We start from the raw sequence: 21,059 nt of genomic DNA on the forward strand, positions 1-21,059 counted from the left end.
ACACATGCGGAGATCATCTGTTCACCTACTCTGCGTCTCACAAAGACACAGTGGTTGAAACCAAAAATCTCAAATTTGGACTCCAGACCAAAGGACAAATTTCCACCGGTCTAATGTCCATCGCTCGTGTTTCTTGGCCCAAGCAAGTCTCTTCTTCTTATTGGTGTCCTTTAGTAGTGGTTTCTTTGCAGCAATTCAACCGCAAAGGCCTGATTCACACAGTCTCCTCTGAACAGTTGATGTTGAGATGTGTCTGTTACTTGAACTCTGTGAAGCATTTATTTGGCTGCAATTTCTGAGGCTGGTAACTCTAATGAACTTATCCTCTGCCGCAGAGGTAACTCTGGGTCTTCCATTCCTGTGGCGGTCCTCATGAGAGCCAGTTTCATCATAGAGCTTGATTGTTTTTGCGACTGCACTTGAAGAAACTTTAAAAGTTCTTGAAATGTTCCAGATTGATTGACCTTCATGTCTTAAAGTAATGCTGGACTGTCGTTTCTTTTTGCTTATTTGAGCTTTTCTTGCCATAATATGGATCTGGTCTTTTACCAAATAGGGCTATTTTCTGTATTTTGTAGTTTTGATGTCTTCACTATTATTCTACAATGTAGAAAATAGTAGAAAAAAGAAAATCCCTTGAATGAGTAGCTGTTCTAAAACTTTGGACCGGTAGTGTATATTTAATCCACTCTGACACTATGGCACTTCAAGGCATAATCTTCTAAATATCCGTAATGTCCTGTCCATAGCAATTGACACTAAACTGACTTTGATTGAAATCGATGTTATGTTTGTCAAATGCCTTGACTGTGGTGGTCTGTTGAATGGCCCAATTTTCAATTTTCCATCATTCTGTTTCAGGTAAGGTGTTTCAAGAAACAGAGAGAATTTCTAATTTTAAAGAGCCATTGAAGCCTCAACTAACCAAAAGATGTTAGCAAAATGTTCCTTTGGACACCAACACTTGTTGTGCCAGGTGTAAACAAGTCAGTATAACAAAGTGCTATGTTATAAAGCAGGCAGAGTGCTCTTTTCTGCAATATTAGTTTTGATTTGAATGTCTATTGATCCACTTTTTGTCTGATTGTTGTGAGGCTACAACATCAGTAAGGTAAGTCATCTGTAACAGAGGACTGGTTATAATAGCAAACAAATAGCAAAATAGTTGTATAATTCCCTCCAACTAAGGTGGGAACCTTCCCATTTCTGTTCACACAGTTTGACAAACTCTATCAAAAACATTTGAAAGAAATTGTTTAAGTGCATAATGCACAATACCCAGTTTGTTATATATAATCACACATGCCCCATGTACTTCCCTTTGCATTTTGTACATTTTATACTTTGTACACTTTGTACAGTTAAAATTAAGTGATCTGCTCCTTCTTGGTTTTTATGTTTATAATTTTATATCATGTATACTTTATTTAATATGAGAGATGAGTTAGGACAAGTACTTTATTACATTATTAGTCCATCAAATACGAAATGGTGTCTTAAGTACTGTATAGGGAGGAGCACAGGGTCAGCCACAGTGCTGCCCCTGGAGCTATGTAGAGGTTAGCTAAGTGCGTTGCTCAAATAATAATAATAATAATAATAATAATAATAATAATATGCCATTCAAAGACAACAGTAGGAAGTGGTGCCAGGGATCTGAAACCAGCAACTTTCTGATTACTGATCAGTTTCTCTAACCTAACACCATCTCAAATTTAAATAAGTGTTTTGACACTTTTAATTGTGGTTGTTTGTCTGGAAGAGGATAAGTCACTGTTGAACTGGATGTCTGCAATCAAATATTTCTCAACAGAATTTCAAAAGGAATGAAAACAAGAACGTGGTATATATGCATAGCCTATTGCCAACTTTATTTATGTGTTTTGAATGGCTAAAACAAAACAAAATTAGACAAAAAAGCAGAAACTATTTATCCTACTTTGCAGGAAACTGAACAAGTTGAACATGAATAGAGAACTAATCTAAGCAGTAAAGGGATGGTAGTGGCGAGTCATTCATCTTCTCCTGCGTCGTGACCTTGTGACCTGGGTCTCCTCCGGGGTCACGCACTCTGTCCTCTGGCAGCCACATTTATTGATGTGGATGTAGGAGTGGTTGTACTTTGACCCGTCTGGGCAGATCATCTCCACTTCCTTCTTGGTGGTGGATACTTCCCGACAGCAGGTACAAGAGCGCTCCATCATGTTGGCCTCAAGAGAATACCTGAAAACAGAAACGAGAGGCCATGTCATTATGTGGAAGTAGTGATGGTAGCAGTTGTAATTATATAACATTGACTGAGTTTACACAGGCAGCCTAATTCTGATGTTTTGACCAATCAGATGAGCTCTTTTGCCAATAATTGGGCAAAATATCAGAATTGGGCTTCCTTTGCAAACACAGCCATTGTAACATAACATATTACTGAAAATATAATTTGTAGTTTGCATTTAGACAGGCAGCCCAATTCTGCTTTATTGGGAGGATTAATGTGTTAGTGTTCTTGAAATATTTCAGGAATTATCAAAATACTCACATGGCATAGGTGCTACATGATCCACCGCATGTTGTCACTTCCACCTCGTTTGCAGACTTGCAGCCATTGCTGTCCAGGTACACTTTGCCCTTTGTCACATTGCATGGCTTATTTATTGGAATACCTGCACACAAAAGTGACATTTTCGAACAAATTAATGTTAACCATTCTGAGGACCATGGCAATAGCTAAAATTATTTTTTCAATGCATGATAAAGGGCAAGAATGATTTACAAATGTCCATCAAAAAGGATGGTGTTAAAAAGACACTCACAGACATGGCAGCAACCATCTGGAGCAATGACTTCAGTTCCCTTAAAAACAAGAACATGGAAGAAAAAGCAAGAACATTTTGAAGTCACTGACGTAGCGTTTACCAAACCGGCTCCACATGTTTTTCAGTGCAGTGCTCTTGCATGGTTCACTTTAAGCAGCAGGTGTCTATAACCTCACATAAATACACAGTAGGTTTACCATATTAAGCAACAGGACTTGGTCTGAGCGACTGGGCATGTTTAAACTGAATTTCACGAGTATGATTTTGCACATTGTCCAGTTGTTTTTAAATGGGCCAGCTTCCCGGCCTACAGATAATTTGACAGATGGTTATTGTAACTCACGGGTATGCAGTCTTCTGGGTAGAAGTCAGGGCACACAGTCTTAGCCTCCATTGTGATGAGTTGGTCCATAATCTTTACGCACTCAAACTTTAGACACTTGTCTCCAGATGGTATCCAGACGGAACCAGGCTGTAGAGGTGAGAATGTGAAAGATATCAACAGGAGATTCTTCAAAAGATTTAAGATATACTGTATCATTGGTAAGATAGTTATTTTGCATAAAACTTTAGTGCTACAGTACAATTACATGTTGGTGTTTTTAAATAATAAAGTGAAATAGGACTGATATGTTTAACGAATTGTAAATAGTAATGCTGCCTGATGCTATTTTACCTGAATAGTGTGTGTGGTGTTATCTGGCAGCATAACCACACAGCTTGTCTGTACACACTTCCCACAACACTGCCCAGGAACGGCTTGATGATCATAGCCCTGTAAGGAAGAAGTCAGCCCAGAGAGGAGAAAACCTTTATGATGTGCACATGATCTCTCTCATACCAATGTGTGATCCAGGTAATTCACTAGTAATTACACTTATTCAGTAGTAGCCCAATAGTGGACACAGATGAATCAGGGTTATTATAATATTTTGACATGGATAAGAACTCGGCAAATATTACACTAAGTTGGTTGAATTACATATGAGGCCAAAGGGTGTAGATGTGTCAATGGAGATCACTTACCTGCTGGCAGTGAGTGTCACATTCAGTAGGTTGACACTCAATGATATGTAGATGGGTTTGGGCATCCACCCTGTCACCACACACACAATTCTTACACTTGTCCTCGGGAACATTGGTACCAGGCTGGAATGAGAAAATGCAACATTTCAATGGAAAATGTATGAATTGAGACACTTTTTGTGTTCTATCTAATCTAATGTTTGTCTAATCTCATAAAAGGATTGACCCAAAAATATTTTTGGCACCCTAATAGAGGCCTCTAATTGCTTTATGGAGGGTTTTAATTTGTTTAGTTTAACTTCATTTGTTATTAATGTATGCAAGTAAAATAACATTGTCCTCTTTTAATAAGTTACATTCAAAATTGTTGATAGTGTAGAAGTGGTGGGACTGGCCAAAATGAACATTGCATAGAATGCATTCTCACCTGATATTCAGTGTTGTTAAATACACAGACATCCATTGGCACTGTGGGGCAAAGAACATGGATAACCACTCAATACAGCAACTAACATGTTGGGATATCTATGGTATGCACACTCAAGCACATGCAGACGCATACTCACAGCATTGATAAGTTGGGCAACAGACTCCCATAGTTGCCTCTATCTCGAATCCGACTGGACAAGTTATCTTGGAAGTAGAGCATCGTTTGACATCACACTCTGTTAGAAAGAAACAACTATTAAAAACGATTAAAATGGCCACATTGGTTGGATATATTAGGTAGTCACCAAAAATGTTAATGTTTAAACGGAGATGTTAGAAAGCCCACATATAGAGCACATTATCCTAACAAGTCACTCACCACATTTGTCCTTTTGACAACAGTCAACAGTTTCTACGACCTTAACTTGGCCCTCCTGATCACAGGTGAGAGGAGGCTGATGTTGGCATGCCACAGGCTGGCATTGGATTCCCAGACTGGACGGGTCACAAACACAATCCTGGCAGTTGCTCACCCAGGTCTCATTAGCCTGCAATGAGGAACAATTTAAGCTCATCAAGGTTTGCATTGACACGACCAGCACAAAGTTGAATCATTCAGTGTGTGGAATCATGCATTACTGAAGCGCTTTGAGGTTCTAAGAAAAGCACTATAGAAATGTAAGAAATTATTATTATTATTGTTATTATTATTATTATTATTACTATTGCATAAATTATTATACATGATTGTCAAAGGTGAACTACCCACATGATGTTAATGTGTATATCAGAAACAAATTGTTTCTGTTCTCTGCTAAAACCTGTGAGAGAAATTCAACTACAATTTTACCTCTTTCCATTCTCCATTTGGCAACGGGCAAACATCTGATGAACCAAAGAGAAAATAATACATTGTAATTGAAATACAGTACATTCCACTACTTAGTTTTGATAATGTACTGTATGTACCGGAAGCACTTGATAACATCAATATAAATCAATATAAACCAAAACCAACACCATTGAAGTATCTGTGAAAAATGCTGTGGTTAAACCGTTTTTTGTTGTTGTTGTTTTTTTACAAAAAGCTGAACCAGCTTTCAAAAGACAATTACAGTAGCAATGAACAATTAACACTTTGTGCTTCCCAAAGTGAAGGTCATCAGGATGTAGCTACTATCACAGCACCATACTGTAAGTCACCACACCGTCATCATACAATGCTGTTATTGAACCATCCTTACCACAGCTGGGGATACAGTCGTTTGAAGTGGAACTCATCAGAATGGTACCATTGGGGCAATAACATCCCTCCAATTGTATATCTCCCATGACACTGAACTCATTTTGAGTCTGGATGAATTTCAAATTGTACCTGCAGAGATATTTAAAAAGTGTCAATACCTGAGAGACTTTTCCCCATCATTATGCCCATCCACTGAACAACAACAGCATTATACATACCTGGCATTACAGGTTGGTTCAACTTGTGGACCGCAGGCATTATAAACCTTGGGTTTCTCGCATGTGAAGTCTGTAGAGGGTGAGAGAAAAAGGTTAATAACTAATAAGCTACATCATAGAGAGGCTGTCTGAGTTTTTTGGTCTTGAGGAGTGATCTACTTACCACATTGTCCATTTGTATAATTTCTCCACTCAATACAGACTCCTTCTTGTGCACATGCATCAGCATAGGTCTGCATGCTGGTGCAGCCAATTTTGACATCACTCATATGACACACATCAAAGATGCATGCCACAAGGAATGGCTCGTAGGGGATTACCTTATGGCAACTCTCAAAGACCCTTAAAAAGATGCCACGCTTCAGTTAGAGTAGATACTTAAACATGATAATTCACTTCGTACTGTCTTCAGGCTTTTTCAAATGATTGCCGTGTTTTAGTATGTCAAGTTGCTGGCACTGAGATGATTCTGATTGAAAGGTTATCGATCCTACAGAGAAGATAGGTTTCTTGTAAATACGAATTGCTACTTACTCGCTTTGAATGAGATGACAAATAGGTGGATCGCTGCATGTTGGTTGTGGTGGTGTCGGCTCTGGTGGTGGTGGCGTGCAATGACTGTTATTGTGGTCTGCAACATGCCATTGGTGTGCCATGTCAGGACAAGATGAATCGATAGTCCCATTTGGCAAGCGACAGTCATCTGTCCGGTTGTTGTCACATGTCCCTGAATAATATTGAATACCATTGTTAGACAATGAGACATCATGGGGTAATCATGGTAACAGAGTGACCGTAAAACACCTGTACTCACCACACTGTCCCTCAGTGTTGCCACTGAACTTGTCCCAGGGCAGGTATATGCTAAACATAAGACCAGTGAAAGACACCTTGGCATTAATTGCTGGTATGACTAAAAGGGTGTCAATTCCGTTGTCTGTGATGCGGAAGTCCTTGGTCTCATATGCTGGGATGATGCGTTGCTGGTTTACATCAATCTAAGACAAAAATGGTTACAATAATTCAATATTTGTATACCCAATACTATTCTAGAACTGTCTCCTTTATCTAATACATAGAGGAAGTATATCCATCTTAAATGAAAGCTAATTTATATCTAAGCTAATCAAAAAGCTAATTCCTCTTAAATGAAAAATGAATGAAAATGTCTTGAACATTCAGTATTTTAGATATTTTAATTACCAGACTTGTGAAAACTCCATCAACGTCCTTCTTGGTCATGAATATCTCGTAAGATTGATAATAAATTGTCAGAGACTGAGGACAGGAAAGCCCATCTGGGGCATCACAATAGTAATTGTCGATTACAACACTGAAGTTGTACTTTGGCAGGATTTCTTTGACCAAGACGTAAGAACAATTTCCTTGGAAGCCATAGTATGTTCCATCAAAGGTGACATAGTGAGGGTCTCCCCAACCATAGCAGATACCTTTGTAAGAAGAGAAGAATTATCATTTAAAAGCACACGGATGTGGAATGTTTTATGCTGAATTAATAGTGCTGTGATGATATGTTTCCCTTGTTAGACATTCATATACATTTACTGCTGGTAACTATTAGATAACTCGAAACCAGTCAATAGTAAGTATAATTTTTCAGATTTTGAACTAAAATCAATAGCTAAAGTGGATTTTGTGACACAAAGAAAAAACTTTTTTTTGTGAACTTACATTGACACTCATAGTGGAAACAGCATCCAGATTCGTCATACACTTGGATTGGAGGATAGTTATTTTCACATGCTATAGGCTTCGGAGTCTCACATTGTACATGCTCATTAATAACTTTCCCGTTGGCACATGTTCGATTGGTGCACTGGTTATGTATCCAGCTTTCACCGTTCTACAAACACAGAAAAATATTAGGCTTACAGGAAATATCTATGAAATAAAACAATTATTTTTGTAATAAAATCATCATTTTGTAAATAATAATTCCTATGGAATGATTCCACAAACGTTATTATCTATAGCAGAGTAAATACCTTTCTTGGAGGATGTTCATAGACACAGGGTATGAAAGTTGGATGTTTTGTGGTGGTGGTTGGTCTTTCTGTTGTTGTTGGAAGGTGTGTAGTGGTTGGTGTAGTAGGAGGAACTGGAGTAGTTGATGTATTACATCTGGTAGAATGTGTTTCTACTTCACAAGTCTTGTTGCAGAAAGCAGTGTAGCACCATCCATCATGGTCAGAGACATTGTAGACATTTGAGCCTGAAAGTATTTTAGGAGCATTAAAATATTTCAAATTTAACGTGTATAATGCCATACAAATTGAACATTAATAATGGCTAAATTAATGGTAACGTACAAAAGGTTTCAAACTTGGAAAGGGGGAAAATTAAAACTTACCAATGGGGAAATCAGTATGATTGAAGTAGCAAGAACAATTAAGGGGTTCAGTGGGTGGAATCGTTGGTTTGGTTGTTCCACCAGTTATTACAACAACTGAGGTTGTAGGAATAACACTAGTGAAGGGTGGCTGAGTTGTTGTCATTGTTGTTGTGGGAGCCAATGTTGTGGTCGTTGGGATGTGAGTTGTGGGTCCACATTGACAACATTTCACTCGAATCTCATAATCAAAGCACTTTTGCTGAAGACCTTGCTTATTGTTGTTACAAATCAGTCCAACGGATGGATTGCAAGTCACGTCTTGGCCAAGCTGAGAGATCTGAAGTCCAGGGTACTCTTCAGCTCTGCACTCAACTGCCTCTGGAGCTGAGCAAATGTGATAACCAGCAGCAATGATGTTCTTAATGGATTCATTATCTCCACCTTCAGATCCAAAGGTTGGCTGACCAAGGTTGATCCAGTCTGACCACACACATGTTTCTTCACCACTGCAGGGAGTAGTTGATACTCCTGTTGTGGTGTATGTAGGAGTAGTGGTTGGAGTTGTAGTAGAGGTGGGAGGCCGACTTGTTGTTGTAGATGGAACTGTCGATGTTAAGGTTTTAGTAGTGGGTGTAGGAGTTGTGGTTGGAGGAACTGTTGATGTTGTTGTTGTGGTTGGGATGGATGTTGTGGGTCCACATTGACAACATTTCACTCGAATCTCGTAATCAAAGCACTTTTGCTGAAGACCTTGCTTATTGTTGTTACAAATCAGTCCAACGGATGGATTGCAAGTCACGTCTTGGCCAAGCTGAGAGATCTGAAGTCCAGGGTACTCTTCAGCTCTGCACTCAACTGCCTCTGGAGCTGAGCAAATGTGATAACCAGCAGCAATGATGTTCTTAATGGATTCATTATCTCCACCTTCAGATCCAGAGGTTGGCTGACCAAGGTTGATCCAGTCTGACCACACACATGTTTCTTCACCACTGCAGTGGGTAGTTGTTACTCCTGTTGTGGTGTATGTAGGAGTAGTGGTTGGAGTTGTAGTAGAGGTGGCAGGCCGACTTGTTGTTGTAGATGGAACTGTCGATGTTAAGGTTTTAGTAGTGGGTGTAGGAGTTGTGGTTGGAGGAACTGTTGATGTTGTTGTTGTGGTTGGGATGTGAGTTGTGGGTCCACATTGACAACATTTCACTCGAATCTCATAATCAAAGCACTTTTGCTGGAGACCTTGCTTATTGTTGTTACAAATCAGTCCAACGGATGGATTGCAAGTCAGATCTTGGCCAAGCTGAGAGATCTGAAGTCCAGGGTACTGTTTAGCTCTGCACTCAACTGCCTCTGGAGCTGAGCAAATGTGATAACCAGCAGCAATGATGTTCTTAATGGATTCATTATCTCCACCTTCAGATCCAGAGGTTGGCTGACCAAGGTTGATCCAGTCTGACCATACACATGTTTCTTCACCACTGCAGGGAGTAGTTGATACTCCTGTTGTGGTGTATGTAGGAGTAGTGGTTGGAGTTGTAGTAGAGGTGGGAGGCCGACTTGTTGTTGTAGATGGAACTGTCGATGTTAAGGTTTTAGTAGTGGGTGTAGGAGTTGTGGTTGGAGGAACTGTTGATGTTGTTGTTGTGGTTGGGATGGATGTTGTGGGTCCACATTGACAACATTTCACTCGAATCTCGTAATCAAAGCACTTTTGATGAAGACCTTGCTTATTGTTGTTACAAATCAGTCCAACGGATGGATTGCAAGTCACGTCTTGGCCAAGCTGAGAGATCTGAAGTCCAGGGTATTGTTTTGCTCTACATTCAACTGCCTCTGGAACTGAGCAAATGTGATAACCAGCAGAAATGATGTTCTTAATGGATTCATTATCTCCACCTTCAGATCCAGAGGTTGGCTGACCAAGGTTGATCCAGTCTGACCACACACATGTTTCTTCACCACTGCAGGGAGTAGTTGATACTCCTGTTGTGGTGTATGTAGGAGTAGTGGTTGGAGTTGTAGTAGAGGTGAGAGGCCGACTTGTTGTTGTAGATGGAACTGTCGATGTTAAGGTTTTAGTAGTGGGTGTAGGAGTTGTGGTTGGAGGAACTGTTGATGTTGTTGTTGTGGTTGGGATGTGTGTTGTGGGTTCACATTGACAACATTTCACTCGAATCTCGTAATCAAAGCACTTTTGCTGAAGACCTTGCTTATTGTTGTTACAAATCAGTCCAACGGATGGATTGCAAGTCACGTCTTGGCCAAGCTGAGAGATCTGAAGTCCAGGGTATTGTTTTGCTCTACATTCAACTGCCTCTGGAACTGAGCAAATGTGATAACCAGCAGAAATGATGTTCTTAATGGATTCATTATCTCCACCTTCAGATCCAGAGGTTGGCTGACCAAGGTTGATCCAGTCTGACCACACACATGTTTCTTCACCACTGCAGGGAGTAGTTGATACTCCTGTTGTGGTGTATGTAGGAGTAGTGGTTGGAGTTGTAGTAGAGGTGAGAGGCCGACTTGTTGTTGTAGATGGAACTGTCGATGTTAAGGTTTTAGTAGTGGGTGTAGGAGTTGTGGTTGGAGGAACTGTTGATGTTGTTGTTGTGGTTGGGATGTGTGTTGTGGGTTCACATTGACAACATTTCACTCGAATCTCGTAATCAAAGCACTTTTGCTGAAGACCTTGCTTATTGTTGTTACAAATCAGTCCAACAGATGGATTGCAAGTCACATCTTGGCCAAGCTGAGAGATCTGAAGTCCAGGGTATTGTTTTGCTCTACATTCAACTGCCTCTGGAACTGAGCAAATGTGATAACCAGCAGCAATGATGTTCTTAATGGATTCATTATCTCCACCTTCAGATCCAGAGGTTGGCTGACCAAGGTTGATCCAGTCTGACCACACACATGTTTCTTCACCACTGCAGGGAGTAGTTGATACTCCTGTTGTGGTGTATGTAGGAGTAGTGGTTGGAGTTGTAGTAGAGGTGGGAGGCCGACTTGTTGTTGTAGATGGAACTGTCGATGTTAAGGTTTTAGTAGTGGGTGTAGGAGTTGTGGTTGGAGGAACTGTTGATGTTGTTGTTGTGGTTGGGATGGATGTTGTGGGTCCACATTGACAACATTTCACTCGAATCTCGTAATCAAAGCACTTTTGCTGAAGACCTTGCTTATTGTTGTTACAAATCAGTCCAACGGATGGATTGCAAGTCACGTCTTGGCCAAGCTGAGAGATCTGAAGTCCAGGGTATTGTTTTGCTCTACATTCAACTGCCTCTGGAACTGAGCAAATGTGATAACCAGCAGAAATGATGTTCTTAATGGATTCATTATCTCCACCTTCAGATCCAGAGGTTGGCTGACCAAGGTTGATCCAGTCTGACCACACACATGTTTCTTCACCACTGCAGGGAGTAGTTGATACTCCTGTTGTGGTGTATGTAGGAGTAGTGGTTGGAGTTGTAGTAGAGGTGAGAGGCCGACTTGTTGTTGTAGATGGAACTGTCGATGTTAAGGTTTTAGTAGTGGGTGTAGGAGTTGTGGTTGGAGGAACTGTTGATGTTGTTGTTGTGGTTGGGATGTGTGTTGTGGGTTCACATTGACAACATTTCACTCGAATCTCGTAATCAAAGCACTTTTGCTGAAGACCTTGCTTATTGTTGTTACAAATCAGTCCAACGGATGGATTGCAAGTCACATCTTGGCCAAGCTGAGAGATCTGAAGTCCAGGGTATTGTTTTGCTCTACATTCAACTGCCTCTGGAACTGAGCAAATGTGATAACCAGCAGCAATGATGTTCTTAATGGATTCATTATCTCCACCTTCAGATCCAGAGGTTGGCTGACCAAGGTTGATCCAGTCTGACCAAACACATGTTTCTTCACCACTGCAGGGAGTAGTTGATACTCCTGTTGTGGTGTATGTAGGAGTAGTGGTTGGAGTTGTAGTAGAGGTGGGAGGCCGACTTGTTGTTGTAGATGGAACTGTCGATGTTAAGGTTTTAGTAGTGGGTGTAGGAGTTGTGGTTGGAGGAACTGTTGATGTTGTTGTTGTGGTTGGGATGGATGTTGTGGGTCCACATTGACAACATTTCACTCGAATCTCGTAATCAAAGCACTTTTGCTGAAGACCTTGCTTATTGTTGTTACAAATCAGTCCAACGGATGGATTGCAAGTCACGTCTTGGCCAAGCTGAGAGATCTGAAGTCCAGGGTATTGTTTTGCTCTACATTCAACTGCCTCTGGAACTGAGCAAATGTGATAACCAGCAGCAATGATGTTCTTAATGGATTCATTATCTCCACCTTCAGATCCAGAGGTTGGCTGACCAAGGTTGATCCAGTCTGACCACACACATGTTTCTTCACCACTGCAGGGAGTAGTTGATACTCCTGTTGTGGTGTATGTAGGAGTAGTGGTTGGAGTTGTAGTAGAGGTGAGAGGCCGACTTGTTGTTGTAGATGGAACTGTCGATGTTAAGGTTTTAGTAGTGGGTGTAGGAGTTGTGGTTGGAGGAACTGTTGATGTTGTTGTTGTCGTTGGGATATGTGTTGTGGGTTCACATTGACAACATTTCACTCGAATCTCGTAATCAAAGCACTTTTGCTGAAGACCTTGCTTATTGTTGTTACAAATCAGTCCAACGGATGGATTGCAAGTCACATCTTGGCCAAGCTGAGAGATCTGAAGTCCAGGGTATTGTTTTGCTCTACATTCAACTGCCTCTGGAACTGAGCAAATGTGATAACCAGCAGCAATGATGTTCTTAATGGATTCATTATCTCCACCTTCAGATCCAGAGGTTGGCTGACCAAGGTTGATCCAGTCTGACCACACACATGTTTCTTCACCACTGCAGGGAGTAGTTGATACTCCTGTTGTGGTGTATGTAGGAGTAGTGGTTGGAGTTGTAGTAGAGGTGGGAGGCCGACTTGTTGTTGTAGATGGAACTGTCGATGTTAAGGTTTTAGTAGTGGGTGTAGGAGTTGTGGTTGGAGGAACTGTTGATGTTGTTGTTGTGGTTGGGATGGATGTTGTGGGTCCACATTGACAACATTTCACTCGAATCTCGTAATCAAAGCACTTTTGCTGAAGACCTTGCTTATTGTTGTTACAAATCAGTCCAACGGATGGATTGCAAGTCACATCTTGGCCAAGCTGAGAGATCTGAAGTCCAGGGTATTGTTTTGCTCTACATTCAACTGCCTCTGGAACTGAGCAAATGTGATAACCAGCAGCAATGATGTTCTTAATGGATTCATTATCTCCACCTTCAGATCCAGAGGTTGGCTGACCAAGGTTGATCCAGTCTGACCACACACATGTTTCTTCACCACTGCAGGGAGTAGTTGATACTCCTGTTGTGGTGTATGTAGGAGTAGTGGTTGGAGTTGTAGTAGAGGTGGGAGGCCGACTTGTTGTTGTAGATGGAACTGTCGATGTTAAGGTTTTAGTAGTGGGTGTAGGAGTTGTGGTTGGAGGAACTGTTGATGTTGTTGTTGTGGTTGGGATGGATGTTGTGGGTCCACATTGACAACATTTCACTCGAATCTCGTAATCAAAGCACTTTTGCTGAAGACCTTGCTTATTGTTGTTACAAATCAGTCCAACGGATGGATTGCAAGTCACGTCTTGGCCAAGCTGAGAGATCTGAAGTCCAGGGTATTGTTTTGCTCTACATTCAACTGCCTCTGGAACTGAGCAAATGTGATAACCAGCAGCAATGATGTTCTTAATGGATTCATTATCTCCACCTTCAGATCCAGAGGTTGGCTGACCAAGGTTGATCCAGTCTGACCACACACATGTTTCTTCACCACTGCAGGGAGTAGTTGATACTCCTGTTGTGGTGTATGTAGGAGTAGTGGTTGGAGTTGTAGTAGAGGTGAGAGGCCGACTTGTTGTTGTAGATGGAACTGTCGATGTTAAGGTTTTAGTAGTGGGTGTAGGAGTTGTGGTTGGAGGAACTGTTGATGTTGTTGTTGTCGTTGGGATATGTGTTGTGGGTTCACATTGACAACATTTCACTCGAATCTCGTAATCAAAGCACTTTTGCTGAAGACCTTGCTTATTGTTGTTACAAATCAGTCCAACGGATGGATTGCAAGTCACATCTTGGCCAAGCTGAGAGATCTGAAGTCCAGGGTATTGTTTTGCTCTACATTCAACTGCCTCTGGAACTGAGCAAATGTGATAACCAGCAGCAATGATGTTCTTAATGGATTCATTATCTCCACCTTCAGATCCAGAGGTTGGCTGACCAAGGTTGATCCAGTCTGACCACACACATGTTTCTTCACCACTGCAGGGAGTAGTTGATACTCCTGTTGTGGTGTATGTAGGAGTAGTGGTTGGAGTTGTAGTAGAGGTGGGAGGCCGACTTGTTGTTGTAGATGGAACTGTCGATGTTAAGGTTTTAGTAGTGGGTGTAGGAGTTGTGGTTGGAGGAACTGTTGATGTTGTTGTTGTGGTTGGGATGGATGTTGTGGGTCCACATTGACAACATTTCACTCGAATCTCGTAATCAAAGCACTTTTGCTGAAGACCTTGCTTATTGTTGTTACAAATCAGTCCAACGGATGGATTGCAAGTCACATCTTGGCCAAGCTGAGAGATCTGAAGTCCAGGGTATTGTTTTGCTCTACATTCAACTGCCTCTGGAACTGAGCAAATGTGATAACCAGCAGCAATGATGTTCTTAATGGATTCATTATCTCCACCTTCAGATCCAGAGGTTGGCTGACCAAGGTTGATCCAGTCTGACCACACACATGTTTCTTCACCACTGCAGGGAGTAGTTGATACTCCTGTTGTGGTGTATGTAGGAGTAGTGGTTGGAGTTGTAGTAGAGGTGGGAGGCCGACTTGTTGTTGTAGATGGAACTGTCGATGTTAAGGTTTTAGTAGTGGGTGTAGGAGTTGTGGTTGGAGGAACTGTTGATGTTGTTGTTGTGGTTGGGATGGATGTTGTGGGTCCACATTGACAACATTTCACTCGAATCTCGTAATCAAAGCACTTTTGCTGAAGACCTTGCTTATTGTTGTTACAAATCAGTCCAACGGATGGATTGCAAGTCACGTCTTGGCCAAGCTGAGAGATCTGAAGTCCAGGGTATTGTTTTGCTCTACATTCAACTGCCTCTGGAACTGAGCAAATGTGATAACCAGCAGCAATGATGTTCTTAATGGATTCATTATCTCCACCTTCAGATCCAGAGGTTGGCTGACCAAGGTTGATCCAGTCTGACCACACACATGTTTCTTCACCACTGCAGGGAGTAGTTGATACTCCTGTTGTGGTGTATGTAGGAGTAGTGGTTTGAGTTGTAGTAGAGGTGGGAGGCCGACTTGTTGTTGTAGATGGAACTGTCGATGTTAAGGTTTTAGTAGTGGGTGTAGGAGTTGTGGTTGGAGGAACTGTTGATGTTGTTGTTGTGGTTGGGATGGATGTTGTGGGTCCACATTGACAACATTTCACTCGAATCTCGTAATCAAAGCACTTTTGCTGAAGACCTTGCTTATTGTTGTTACAAATCAGTCCAACGGATGGATTGCAAGTCACGTCTTGGCCAAGCTGAGAGATCTGAAGTCCAGGGTATTGTTTTGCTCTACATTCAACTGCCTCTGGAACTGAGCAAATGTGATAACCAGCAGCAATGATGTTCTTAATGGATTCATTATCTCCACCTTCAGATCCAGAGGTTGGCTGACCAAGGTTGATCCAGTCTGACCACACACATGTTTCTTCACCACTGCAGGGAGTAGTTGATACTCCTGTTGTGGTGTATGTAGGAGTAGTGGTTGGAGTTGTAGTAGAGGTGGGAGGCCGACTTGTTGTTGTAGATGGAACTGTCGATGTTAAGGTTTTAGTAGTGGGTGTAGGAGTTGTGGTTGGAGGAACTGTTGATGTTGTTGTTGTGGTTGGGATGGATGTTGTGGGTCCACATTGACAACATTTCACTCGAATCTCGTAATCAAAGCACTTTTGCTGAAGACCTTGCTTATTGTTGTTACAAATCAGTCCAACGGATGGATTGCAAGTCACGTCTTGGCCAAGCTGAGAGATCTGAAGTCCAGGGTATTGTTTTGCTCTACATTCAACTGCCTCTGGAACTGAGCAAATGTGATAACCAGCAGCAATGATGTTCTTAATGGATTCATTATCTCCACCTTCAGATCCAGAGGTTGGCTGACCAAGGTTGATCCAGTCTGACCACACACATGTTTCTTCACCACTGCAGGGAGTAGTTGATACTCCTGTTGTGGTGTATGTAGGAGTAGTGGTTGGAGTTGTAGTAGAGGTGAGAGGCCGACTTGTTGTTGTAGATGGAACTGTCGATGTTAAGGTTTTAGTAGTGGGTGTAGGAGTTGTGGTTGGAGGAACTGTTGATGTTGTTGTTGTCGTTGGGATGTGTGTTGTGGGTTCACATTGACAACATTTCACTCGAATCTCGTAATCAAAGCACTTTTGCTGAAGACCTTGCTTATTGTTGTTACAAATCAGTCCAACGGATGGATTGCAAGTCACATCTTGGCCAAGCTGAGAGATCTGAAGTCCAGGGTATTGTTTTGCTCTACATTCAACTGCCTCTGGAACTGAGCAAATGTGATAACCAGCAGCAATGATGTTCTTAATGGATTCATTATCTCCACCTTCAGATCCAGAGGTTGGCTGACCAAGGTTGATCCAGTCTGACCACACACATGTTTCTTCACCACTGCAGGGAGTAGTTGATACTCCTGTTGTGGTGTATGTAGGAGTAGTGGTTGGAGTTGTAGTAGAGGTGGGAGGCCGACTTGTTGTTGTAGATGGAACTGTCGATGTTAAGGTTTTAGTAGTGGGTGTAGGAGTTGTGGTTGGAGGAACTGTTGATGTTGTTGTTGTGGTTGGGATGGATGTTGTGGGTCCACATTGACAACATTTCACTCGAATCTCGTAATCAAAGCACTTTTGCTGAAGACCTTGCTTATTGTTGTTACAAATCAGTCCAACGGATGGATTGCAAGTCACGTCTTGGCCAAGCTGAGAGATCTGAAGTCCAGGGTATTGTTTTGCTCTGCACTCAACTGCCTCTGGAGCTGAGCAAATGTGATAACCAGCAGCAATGATGTTCTTAATGGATTCATTATCTCCACCTTCAGATCCAGAGGTTGGCTGACCAAGGTTGATCCAGTCTGACCACACACATGTTTCTTCACCACTGCAGGGAGTAGTTGATACTCCTTTTGTGGTGTATGTAGGAGTAGTGGTTGGAGTTGTAGTAGAGGTGGGAGGCCGACTTGTTGTTGTAGATGGAACTGTCGATGTTAAGGTTTTAGTAGTGGGTGTAGGAGTTGTGGTTGGAGGAACTGTTGATGTTGTTGTTGTGGTTGGGATGTGTGTTGTGGGTTCACATTGACAACATTTCACTCGAATCTCGTAATCAAAGCACTTTTGCTGAAGACCTTGCTTATTGTTGTTACAAATCAGTCCAACGGATGGATTGCAAGTCACATCTTGGCCAAGCTGAGAGATCTGAAGTCCAGGGTATTGTTTTGCTCTGCACTCAACTGCCTCTGGAGCTGAGCAAATGTGATAACCAGCAGCAATGATGTTCTTAATGGATTCATTATCTCCACCTTCAGATCCAGAGGTTGGCTGACCAAGGTTGATCCAGTCTGACCATACACATGTTTCTTCACCACTGCAGGGAGTAGTTGATACTCCTGTTGTGGTGTATGTAGGAGTAGTGGTTGGAGTTGTAGTAGAGGTGGGAGGCCGACTTGTTGTTGTAGATGGAACTGTCGATGTTAAGGTTTTAGTAGTGGGTGTAGAAGTTGTGGTTGGAGGAACTGTTGATGTTGTTGTTGTGGTTGGGATGGATGTTGTGGGTCCACATTGACAACATTTCACTCGAATCTCGTAATCAAAGCACTTTTGCTGAAGACCTTGCTTATTGTTGTTACAAATCAGTCCAACGGATGGATTGCAAGTCACGTCTTGGCCAAGCTGAGAGATCTGAAGTCCAGGGTATTGTTTTGCTCTGCACTCAACTGCCTCTGGAGCTGAGCAAATGTGATAACCAGCAGCAATGATGTTCTTAATGGATTCATTATCTCCACCTTCAGATCCAGAGGTTGGCTGACCAAGGTTGATCCAGTCTGACCACACACATGTTTCTTCACCACTGCAGGGAGTAGTTGATACTCCTTTTGTGGTGTATGTAGGAGTAGTGGTTGGAGTTGTAGTAGAGGTGGGAGGCCGACTTGTTGTTGTAGATGGAACTGTCGATGTTAAGGTTTTAGTAGTGGGTGTAGGAGTTGTGGTTGGAGGAACTGTTGATGTTGTTGTTGTGGTTGGGATGTGTGTTGTGGGTTCACATTGACAACATTTCACTCGAATCTCGTAATCAAAGCACTTTTGCTGAAGACCTTGCTTATTGTTGTTACAAATCAGTCCAACGGATGGATTGCAAGTCACATCTTGGCCAAGCTGAGAGATCTGAAGTCCAGGGTATTGTTTTGCTCTGCACTCAACTGCCTCTGGAGCTGAGCAAATGTGATAACCAGCAGCAATGATGTTCTTAATGGATTCATTATCTCCACCTTCAGATCCAGAGGTTGGCTGACCAAGGTTGATCCAGTCTGACCACACACATGTTTCTTCACCACTGCAGGGAGTAGTTGATACTCCTGTTGTGGTGTATGTAGGAGTAGTGGTTGGAGTTGTAGTAGAGGTGGGAGGCCGACTTGTTGTTGTAGATGAAACTGTCGATGTTAAGGTTTTAGTAGTGGGTGTAGGAGTTGTGGTTGGAGGAACTGTTGATGTTGTTGTTGTGGTTGGGATGGATGTTGTGGGTCCACATTGACAACATTTCACTCGAATCTCGTAATCAAAGCACTTTTGCAGAAGACCTTGCTTATTGTTGTTACAAATCAGTCCAACGGATGGATTGCAAGTCACGTCTTGGCCAAGCTGAGAGATCTGAAGTCCAGGGTATTGTTTTGCTCTACATTCAACTGCCTCTGGAACTGAGCAAATGTGATAACCAGCAGCAATGATGTTCTTAATGGATTCATTATCTCCACCTTCAGATCCAGAGGTTGGCTGACCAAGGTTGATCCAATCTGACCACACACAACTTTCTTCACCACTGCAGGGGGTAGAGTAGGTAAATATAGGAGTAGTGGTTGGAGTTGTAGTAGAGGTGGGAGGCTGAGTTGTTGTTGTTGTAGGTGGAGCTGTCGATGTTGAGGTCTTTGTAGTGGGTGTTGGAGTAGTGGTGGGAGGAATTGTTGTTGATGTGGTTGGTGGAGCAGTCGATGTTAAGATTGTAGTTGTGGGTGTTGGAGTAGTGGTAGGAGTTGTAGTTGTGGTTAGAGGTTGAGTTGAGGTTGGAGGAGTAGTGATTGTCATTGGTTTACTTGTTCTTGTAGGTAATGTGGATGTTGACATTGTTGTAGTTGTGACAGTAGCTGTACTTTTAGGTACTGGTGTTGTAGTGTGACATTTCACAGTCTTACAACACTTCACCTTAATTTCATAGTCAAGGCATATTGGAGGAATGCCTTGATCTTTGTTCTGGCATATTAGTCCAACCTCCGTATTACATTCTACCTTCTGTCCTAATTCAGACAATGGGACCCCTGGATATCGCACTGCTTGGCACATGACATCCACTGGTTTTTCACAAATATCTTTTCCAGATTGTATAATCTTTTTAATTGATTCATTGTCGCCACCCCCAGGACCAAATTGAGGATAGTCCACATTATACCAAGGTGACCACTCACAAACTGTGCAGTTAGGGGTTTTTGTAGTCAACGTGGTTGTTGATATAGTGGAGGTGGTTTCTGTTGTAGTTGTTGTTGTTGCAATAGGTGGCCTTGTAGTTGTTGGTGCAATGGTTGTAGGCTTAGATGTGCAAAGATTTTCATCACAGCAGAGGACTCGAACTTGGTAGTTAAAGCACAGTGGGAATGGGCCTGACTGGTCTTCATTTCTGCAAGTCAAACCTTCTGCAACATTACACAGAACCACTTGGCCCACTTGGCTTATGCTAACATTTGGGTACTTCTCGGCTCTGCATTGAATCTTGCTTGGCTTCTCACATATATCGTGTCCCTCTGCTCTTATGTTGTTGTAGGTTTCAGAGTCTCCTCCTGGAGTTCCAAGTGTAGGGAATGTGGTATCAAACCATTGTGACCATACACATGGATAGCCACATGTTGTGGTAAAGGATGTTGGATACGGTGTTGTCTCTGTTGAAGTTGTGGCTGGTTCTATAGATACAGGGATTACATTACAGTTAGTCAGTTAAAAATAAAATATATTTTCTTCTGAAGGTGCATAATTAGCAGTGTCCTCAGCCATTTTGATCACAAGAGATACTTGCTGTAGTTTTTAAACTTCATATGCAACAATGTTGGCTGGTGGCACTTTAAACAGAGAGGACGGGGTCATAGTAAAGGCTGGAATGGAATCAATGGAATGGTCTCAAACAGAGACATCTGGTTTCCATGTGTTTGATACCATTCCATTCACTCTTTTCCACTCATTATTATGAGTCGTCCTCCCTTCATCAGCCTCCTCTGATATATAACCAAGTCATACTAGTCACTAGTCACTCAAGCCTCAGTCTCAGGTACCCACCAGTTGGTGTTGGTGTTGAGAAAGTGAAAACATTTGTTGTCACTGTAGAGGATGATGTAGAGGTAGGAACATTTGTAGATGGTGTTGGATGAGATGTAATAGAAGTTGTTGGATTTGTAGTTGAACATAGGTACATGTCCCTTTGTATGGTTCCATTCTTCCCACAAACTGCTGTGATACAGCTGCTATGTCCATCCGTTGTATCGTATATGACATGCCCATAGGGGTATTTGTTCCCATTGTAGGTGCAAGTGCAAGCTGAAATGATAAGATATATTTTAGGGTACTGGAATATTGAAAACATTATTAATGTGTTTTTGTTTTTGTTTTTGTTTAGGGATCC

General features: G+C 41.9%; 1 protein-coding gene across 1 annotated transcript; it reads right to left on the minus strand.

The window, feature by feature from the left end:
- Positions 1 to 1,842: 1,842 nt before the first annotated feature.
- Positions 1,843 to 20,844, minus strand: LOC311111370 (mucin-5AC-like; the record flags this gene model as incomplete). Its single annotated transcript, XM_084154087.1, has 21 exons — positions 1,843 to 2,223; positions 2,537 to 2,660; positions 2,811 to 2,850; positions 3,157 to 3,285; positions 3,490 to 3,588; positions 3,840 to 3,962; positions 4,267 to 4,307; positions 4,406 to 4,504; positions 4,648 to 4,816; positions 5,119 to 5,153; positions 5,513 to 5,643; positions 5,733 to 5,802; positions 5,896 to 6,074; positions 6,267 to 6,459; positions 6,547 to 6,730; positions 6,936 to 7,183; positions 7,425 to 7,596; positions 7,739 to 7,965; positions 8,104 to 9,805; positions 19,682 to 20,346; positions 20,760 to 20,844. The coding sequence occupies 21 exons, from the start codon at positions 20,842 to 20,844 to the stop codon at positions 2,016 to 2,018; spliced, it is 4,923 nt and encodes a 1,640-aa protein (XP_084010213.1). The 3' UTR covers positions 1,843 to 2,015.
- Positions 20,845 to 21,059: the final 215 nt, after the last annotated feature.

This window comes from Coregonus lavaretus (genome assembly GCF_964263955.1).
Source record: "Coregonus lavaretus genome assembly, chromosome: 37".
In the NCBI taxonomy this organism is placed as follows: domain Eukaryota; kingdom Metazoa; phylum Chordata; class Actinopteri; order Salmoniformes; family Salmonidae; genus Coregonus; species Coregonus lavaretus.